The 7675-nt window shown below is 40.8% G+C and overlaps 1 protein-coding gene across 1 annotated transcript; it reads right to left on the bottom strand.

Annotated features, from left to right (window-relative positions):
- Positions 1 to 676: 676 nt before the first annotated feature.
- Positions 677 to 1974, bottom strand: LOC122019080 (MYB-like transcription factor EOBI). The gene is made up of 3 exons (XM_042576589.1): positions 1788 to 1974; positions 1571 to 1700; positions 677 to 1352 (listed from the first exon to the last, which is right to left on the bottom strand). The coding sequence occupies exons 1-3, from the start codon at positions 1972 to 1974 to the stop codon at positions 677 to 679; spliced, it is 993 nt and encodes a 330-aa protein (XP_042432523.1).
- Between the last annotated feature and the right edge of the window lie 5701 nt (positions 1975 to 7675).

Raw genomic sequence — 7675 nt, 5'->3', positions numbered from 1 at the left:
CTTTGTGCCTATCGTGCACTCCGCTCGACTGCTCTTCCTATGATAGCATTCGGGTACACGCTTGGTTCACCATGAATGACTAGTATTTGGTTGTCTATGTGGTCTTCCCATTGTATATTGGGAATTAAATAGGCATCCAACTTGACCTCGAAGAGGAGATGAATTTATTTTAAGAAAATTACGTTAAATACAGACCTCAGTATTTTTTCTCCCGATTCGACACTCAAGCATCGACGACCTACTTTGACTCTACCGACTCGGTAGCCAGCGATACAACCACTCAACATCTACTTGGGAGCACTCGAAGAGCTCGACACTCGGTGACTTGGTTAAGTTTGCTCTTGGTGACTCGTCGAACTTAGTACTTGGCCTATTCGACAACTCAACACCCAACCCATCTCGACAGCCAACCTATCTCGACACTCGACTAGGTCAAACTCGACTAGCTAGGTATTCTACAGCTCGACTCGACTTAGCTCAACCATATAACACACTTCAACTTTCTATTTCGCAATCTCATTTCTATTGTAATTTTTAATTCAGTAAATTTGATGTAACTTCGATAGATATCGCCAATAAAATTGTTGAATTTTATCCAACAGAACGTGAAAAAAGCAATGAATCAATGGAAAAATATTTTTTTCCCTAGATTAATATTAATATTTGACGAAAATATCTAAATGATTTGCATGTCGCTCCACAAACAATCGCTCCACGGCCAGTCCCCTCCAACACAATTGCTCGGGCAATCCACGTGTCGCTCCGTCCACTCATCCTCGCCGCCGAGAACGGCTTCGATGCCCCCGCCGCCGATCTCCTCTTCGAGGCCGATCGCGGTGCCGAGCGAAGAGAGCTGCTGAAGCGGCGGCGCCGAGGAAAAGTAATACTCCTCCGAGCTAGAAGCACCGTTCACCATCGTCGTGCCCGTCTCAATTGCCGGCGTCCAAGGATCGGCGAGGAGGGAGGGCGGCGCCGGGGAAAAGTAATACTCCTCAGAGCTAGAAGCAATGTTCACCATCGTCGTCCCCGTCTCAGTCGCCGGCGTCCAAGAATTGGCTAGGAGGCCGGGCGGCCCCGGGGAAAAGTAATACTCCTCCGAGCTAGAAGCAATGTTCACCATCGTCGTCGCCGTCTCAGTCGCCGGCCTCCAAGAATTGGAGAGGAGGCCGGGGGAGGTGGAAGCTGAGGCAAAAGAAGCGGTCTGCATGCACAGGCGGCGCATTGCGTCCTTAAACGCTCTGCTACTGGCGTCGCAGCGGAGCTGCTTCACGTGCTTCTGCACCCGCGTCCTCCAGTAATTCTTGATCTCGTTGTCGGTCCTTCCGGGGAGGAAGCGCGCGATCTTCGACCACCTGCAGTGGTTGAACCATCAAATCACACTCGTAGTTTTAATTACCTGGATGAAACAGACTCTTGCATACAGTTTAATTTTCCGATAAACATCTTCTATAGAAGATAAACAAATGATTTGTTTTCATTCAATTAATTCCTCACTTTTTTTTTAATGTTTGATTGGCGTTCCAATCTGCAAAGAAGGAGTCTCCTCCTTCGTCTCGATCAGTTCAATTACCTGTTCCCCCACCGAGAATGGAGTTCGACGATAATGAGTTGTTCCTCCGGTGTGATGTTTCCTCGGCGAACGTCCGGCCGGAGATAGTTGAGCCATCGGAATCTGCAGCTCTTTCCGGTTCGTTTCAGGCCTGGTCCATCTCAAAACAGTGAGGTTTGATAGCTAGCACTTCTTTATTTGTTATCGATAACAAAGGAAGAGTAATTAAAAATTATACCTGCAGAGCGAGCGAGGGCATTCCACCGGCCTTGGCCATGCTGGGCGACGTAGTTAACGAGGAGGAGGTCTTCGTCCACAGTCCACGGCCCTCGCCGGAGCTCCTCCGTCGTCGGCCCACTTGACGCTCCTGCAAGGGGAGGTCGTCTGTCCCACACGAGGAGACTTTTGTTGTACTGCTCCTCCATTAGCTTCTAATTCCCGCTCGATGTCCTCCTCCCTTTCTCAGTAATATATTTATAGAGAGAGAGATAGAGAGATTGATATGGATCCTTGTTCCTTATGTACTGGTGCTGCTGGCTCTGTAGCAGGGGAAATTTTGTATTAATCATAGGAAACGAGACAGGGACATGTGCTATTTGGGAACTTAGCTCACTACTATTGAAAGACGGTGACATGTAAGAGATTACGTGACGTATAATTTTATGATTTCTTATTAGATATAGCCTAAGAAACATGAGTTCCTAATTATAATTTAAGCGTATATGTATGTTTGATTTTGATAGTTTGGGAGGGTGTATGAGATAATCAAGCAAAATAGTAAATTAACTTGCTTGCTTTCTTACCGATTCATTTTTACCATAAATATCATCATTCAATTGACAGATAAACAACCAGTTTAATTTTCTATCGAATTTTTAACCATTTATTTGCTATTATAGTGTTATTAGTCAACTGCTAAATTAACCTCATTACCAGTCAAGTTTTCAAATCGATTTTTAAATCTTCTGTTTCACTGCTACGATGTCAACAATCGATCGATCAAATTCATCAATCGATTGATATAATAGCAAACACAATATAGTAGAAATTCTAAACACGACAATGTAGCCAATCTTGTTACTGTACTAACCCTAGTTATTGTATCAACCTTAGTTACCGTAAGAAACCCTAAAAATCCCTCAAACATCCAATTTGTTCTGCTTGAATTTTAAGTTGTTTAGCATCCGATTCATCTTAACTTGTCAAGACTTCTCTAATGTCAAACATTCAGTCTTCCTTCGCATGTTTGAACTTCTGCATTTACCGAACATCCGAATCGGTTAGAACTTTTCATACTTGTCTAACATTACATGTTCGATCAATGACGACTTACTTATACTGTTCTCTTTTCAACTCACTGTCAAACTTCATACTATTAAGTGTTTGGTCAACTATTAACTCACTTAAATTCTCTATCATCAAGTATCATATCAAACTTTGATTTATTTGACGTTTTACTCAATCCGACTAATATATTGATCAAACATTAAAATTCAACTCGATTATGTCCAACTAAGCTAGATCAACTTGATCAATCTTGTGTTGGACTATACTAACATACTAAAATTTTATAGATTACTCTAAATTATTCCCATGTTGTGAGTTTTTGAAAAATGTTTAAAGTCCACGCTGTCGTTCTAATCTTAAGAGAGCAGCACTCGTACAAGTACGACAAGTCTTTTTTTTAATAACTAATTAAGATGCAAATACGATTCTGAATATCAAAGGAATTAATTTATATATTGTGGCATGTGTAAAATATTTTATCAAGTCTCTGATTAACGAGAAAAATAATGCCACTAAAATCACAATAATCATGTCTTCAAGTCAATAGATAAGTCTTTTTTTTATTCGAAGGATTGTAATATGTTTGGCACTCTCAGTTGTGTGCCAAAAACAAAAAAACAAAATTCAAGAAAAATAATTCTATGTTTGGCCTCTTATATGACATGTTTTTGTTTATTCAACCAAAGTAAGTTTTCATTAAAACTCAAGTACCATGTAAAACTGAAGCCTACAATAATAGACTTTAAAAGATTATAAGTCAATTTCTTCAGCTATATACGCTAAAGACAGGGTGCTAATTAAACCATTATCTTTTGTTTTTCTTTAAATAAATCTAAACTTAAATCTTCTGTTAATAAATTAAAACTATTCATGCTCCCAAAATTTTTAGAATCATTTAAATCATTTTTCAAGTTATAAATCCCACAATTGAAAACATATAGAGAAACTTAATCTTTTTATTGCTTAAAATTATATCTTAAAACCAAGTTAAGTTTAATCATGTAGTTTCATTTCTTTTTCAAAATAGTATGTATATATTATTTTTTTTCTCTCTTCGATTCGTGATCTACGGGGTAATTTGTATGTATTTAATTTGTTGGCTGGATGGGGAGGAGGTGGACAGATTTGTTGGAGGTGAGTGATGATTAAGTGTATTGACGATCCATTTTTGCAGCTTATTAATGGCGTGCGCAATCAACGTTTGGGCCTACGGATTTGAATCCCAAGTCGCGTACGTACAAAACAACATTCTGGTGCGTGTGGAATTCGCCTACATGCACTGCAGATCTATGGCCGGCGATCGACAGCTGACTGACGCGCTAGCTAGCTAGTTTGTGCCCAGATGCCCGGTCGTCTTTCTCAGCAAATTCACGTGTAGGGGCGCCGACCTAGCTAGCTAGCTCGTCCTTCACGCCTGCAGCTGAAAGGGTATTCGCAGTAGATTATGAACATCATTCTCTTAGATGTTAACGAATTCTTAATTCGAACTTATTTGATTGAATACTAAAATTTACTTAGGAAATTTGCAGTCCCATTCGCTTCTTTTGTTTGCCATGCGTATTATAAACAATTGCAAATTTCAAATGAGGAAGAAGAAACACAACAATCCAAAATGTTGTGAGCGGTAGGCATTAATTCTCTTTAAACAAATCAGAATGAATGTTAATTCAGAAAAGGATCACGTTAGTTACGTGCACCTAGCTATACCATCATTACAAATACTTGCCAGAAATCAATTTCCCTCCTAGCTGTAAGGTATAACAGTAGAACGGTAGATTGGATACAGCCATTCTCCAAGTGTTTCATTTGTATAAGTCCTTCAAGTATATATTCATCTGAACAAATCTATTGTACGCATGCATAAAAGGTGGAGATTCAGTTGCAAATAATTATATCTGCATATTAATTAAACATTAAAACTTACATCCTGTAACACACAAGATTAATGCAAATATATATGTTTTGAGAAACCATAATAACATTTACTAAGATGATAAACAAGCTAGCCTCATGGTTATTTGTCTAGCTAGGGTTTGCCTGTAAAGCAGGAGTACTCAACTAGTGAAGAGGAGTGAAGCTGATCATCCAATTGAGAGTTGACAAATTGCCGAGTGGAGAGGAAGTGTTGCGACAAGGAACAATTTTTGTTGTTTCTATGGGTAATTATGAGGCACACGTTGAGACGTAGTACGTCATGCATTTGGAGGGTTTACTTCAATCACAATTCACATGACTGGGCTTGACGCCATGCCTGCAGTTTCTTTCTCCCAACTTTAATTCCCCAGTTTGATCTGTAAACCCTCAAACTTCAACAATCTAAAGTTCCATTGTCACTAGGAAGGATGATGTTGTGCATGCGAAAAATAAAGTCTAAGAAAAGTGTTCCATTGTTTCCTTAATTCTCGATCGGCAGTATAATTAAGATTAAAACGTACGTTCTCTAGTGAGTTGAGTAGTGATGTTTTTGATATAGGACCAAGAGATGGAGCATTGGCATACTCGATGTTGCCCTCTTCATATGCAAAAAGCATCATCATTTGAATTCCTATTCTTCGAGCTATGTTCTGAATATAATTAAGAAGAGGAATAATTTTGCAAGAAAAAAAAATCAGTAGTTTGAGTTAAGAAAAAAAAATATTTTATATGTTTGTCTCTTAATTTTTTATTTCTTGAAAAGATATATTTTTTTTGTTGAGAGGTGAGCTAAATTAGAATTCTTATTCTAGAGGTAGGATTATTTAAATTTGATACGACCTTTGAAGTTAGGTTTGATATTAAGAAAGTCGGCTGATATGGATCAAAATTAAGAAGGGGTCAACTCTCAGGTTGTATGGTGTCATGCCAAAATAAGTCAAGTGTCACTACCGAGTATTCTGGCCAATCAGACCAAAGGGTCAATTAGACAAGCGACACACATTGCTTGGCTGGACCTGTAGGATCGAAAAGAATTTAGATATCTCCACAATAGCATGATATTGTCCACTTTGGGCCTAAGCTCTCATGGTTTTGCTATTGGGCTCTCCCCAAAAGGCCTCATACCAATGGAGATATCTTTTCTCTTTATAAACCCATGATCTTTTCCATGTGTTTTCAATATGGGACTATGTTTGCAACCTTGCAACCTCAACAATCCCCCCTCAAACAAATGACCATAGGCTTCCCACGTCCGATCCTCGACCCACCAGGTCTTCCTGCCCCTCGGTCTACCCGACCTACTAGGACTTCCTGCCCCTCGGTCCACCTGACCTACTAGGACTTCCTTGCCTAGCCGCAACTAGGACTTCCTGCCTGGTGTCTGGTCCTCTTGATCTGAACATAGGAGCCCCCACTTTCTTTGTTCGAGGTCATTATTGTACCCACATGGCTCAATCAGACCATAGTCTTGTGCACAGTCAGCGGTTAAACCTTCTGGCAGTCCGGGCTCTGATATCAATTGTAGGATCGAAAAGAATTTAGATATCTCCACAATAGCATGATATTGTCCACTTTGGGCCTAAGCTCTCATGGTTTTGCTATTGGGCTCTCCCCAAAAGGCCTCATACCAATGGAGATATCTTTTCTCTTTATAAACCCATGATCTTTTCCATGTGTTTTCAATATGGGACTATGTTTGCAACCTTGCAACCTCAACAGGACCAAACTCTACATTCAAATGTAGCGACTGAGTGCAAGATGAATTCCTAACATAAAGTCCTACCGGACATCTTGTCCGAATGGATGTCGAATCTCCAACATAAACTTGGGCAAACTTAGTGCAGGTTGAATCCACGGTCCTTAGCAACCTACTATGTAGAGTTAGGGCTCCCAATCTATAGTCGGTCGGCTCCAGAGTTGGTCGAACCTCTAGGGCTCTGCTTCTTACTTATGGGTATGACCCTCAGCTTACATCCATCCGGCCCTAGCACCAGTCAGACATCGAGGGCCCAGTTCCCCACATGAGCATGACTCCTAGTTTACAATCGGTAGGCCCAGAGCTGGTCGGACTCTCTTTTAAGAGACAATATTGTCAGATAATCGTAATAACCTATCAAAAAATATGTCATTAATCAAACATATGCATGCAATGAAGTCTTTCTCCGCATATAGGAGGGTTGTCATACATACTCCACCACCCGACATACTCTGACACCAAACATTCTTTGTTGTCTCATTAATTAGGAGGTTATGAGAGGTTGCATAAAAATGATGGTCCTCTCCGCTGGCCAAGTACGCACATGAATGCATACACATCCGCACACTTGCGCATTTACACTGTTATTCTACTGTTCACCATTTTCTCTATTTCGTTCGGCTATTGTTCTAACTTGAACATCAGAGTACTTGCGCTAGGGACCCCTTCCCTGGCCTGATGACTAATGCTTCCTTCTCCTAGTTCTTATCTTTGCTGCGCAGGTTCACTTGATATCACTTTACTTCAGCTCACAGTCTTCACACGATCAACATCCAAGCCACCTCGACACCGCTCGATAGCTAGCGCGCCATCTCCTTGGCTTTCAGAAAGGATCAAATTTAGTGTCATTTATAGGAACTTCGCTTGAATATGAAGCACGGAGATGGAAGAGGCTGGATGACTCACCACTGTCACCTTATCATAAGAAGACTTGTAGCTGCTAATAACGGGCTGAGCGCAAAAGTTAGTGATGCAACGGCTTAGGGTCCTCTGCCGCACAAACCAGCTGCATTAATAACGAGCCCTCACACCAAGTGAGGGACATAAGTGGAAGCCCTGATTAGGTTCCAACAAGTTCCTCCTCCTTCGGTAGGTTTCATGCAAGTGCTCATGCAACTGATCAGCTTGCCGCCCATGCTGTCCTCCCCTGTCGGGTATCACAAGGCATT

Source organism: Zingiber officinale, chromosome 9A (assembly GCF_018446385.1).
Source record: "Zingiber officinale cultivar Zhangliang chromosome 9A, Zo_v1.1, whole genome shotgun sequence".
Lineage (NCBI taxonomy): Eukaryota > Viridiplantae > Streptophyta > Magnoliopsida > Zingiberales > Zingiberaceae > Zingiber > Zingiber officinale.
The sequence above is the reverse complement of the archived record's forward strand: the minus strand, read 5'-3'. Positions and strand labels throughout refer to the sequence as shown.

Excerpts from the sequence above, each read along its gene's own strand:
- LOC122019080 (XM_042576589.1), bottom strand. The coding sequence starts at position 1,974 with ATGGAGGAGCAGTACAACAAAAGTCTCCTCGTGTGGGACAGACGACCT. Across the intron at positions 1,701-1,787 it reads TGCCCTCGCTCGCTCTGCAG|GCCTGAAACGAACCGGAAAG; the intron begins GTATAATTTTTA and ends GAGATGGACCAG. Across the intron at positions 1,353-1,570 it reads CATTCTCGGTGGGGGAACAG|GTGGTCGAAGATCGCGCGCT; the intron begins GTAATTGAACTG and ends CAACCACTGCAG.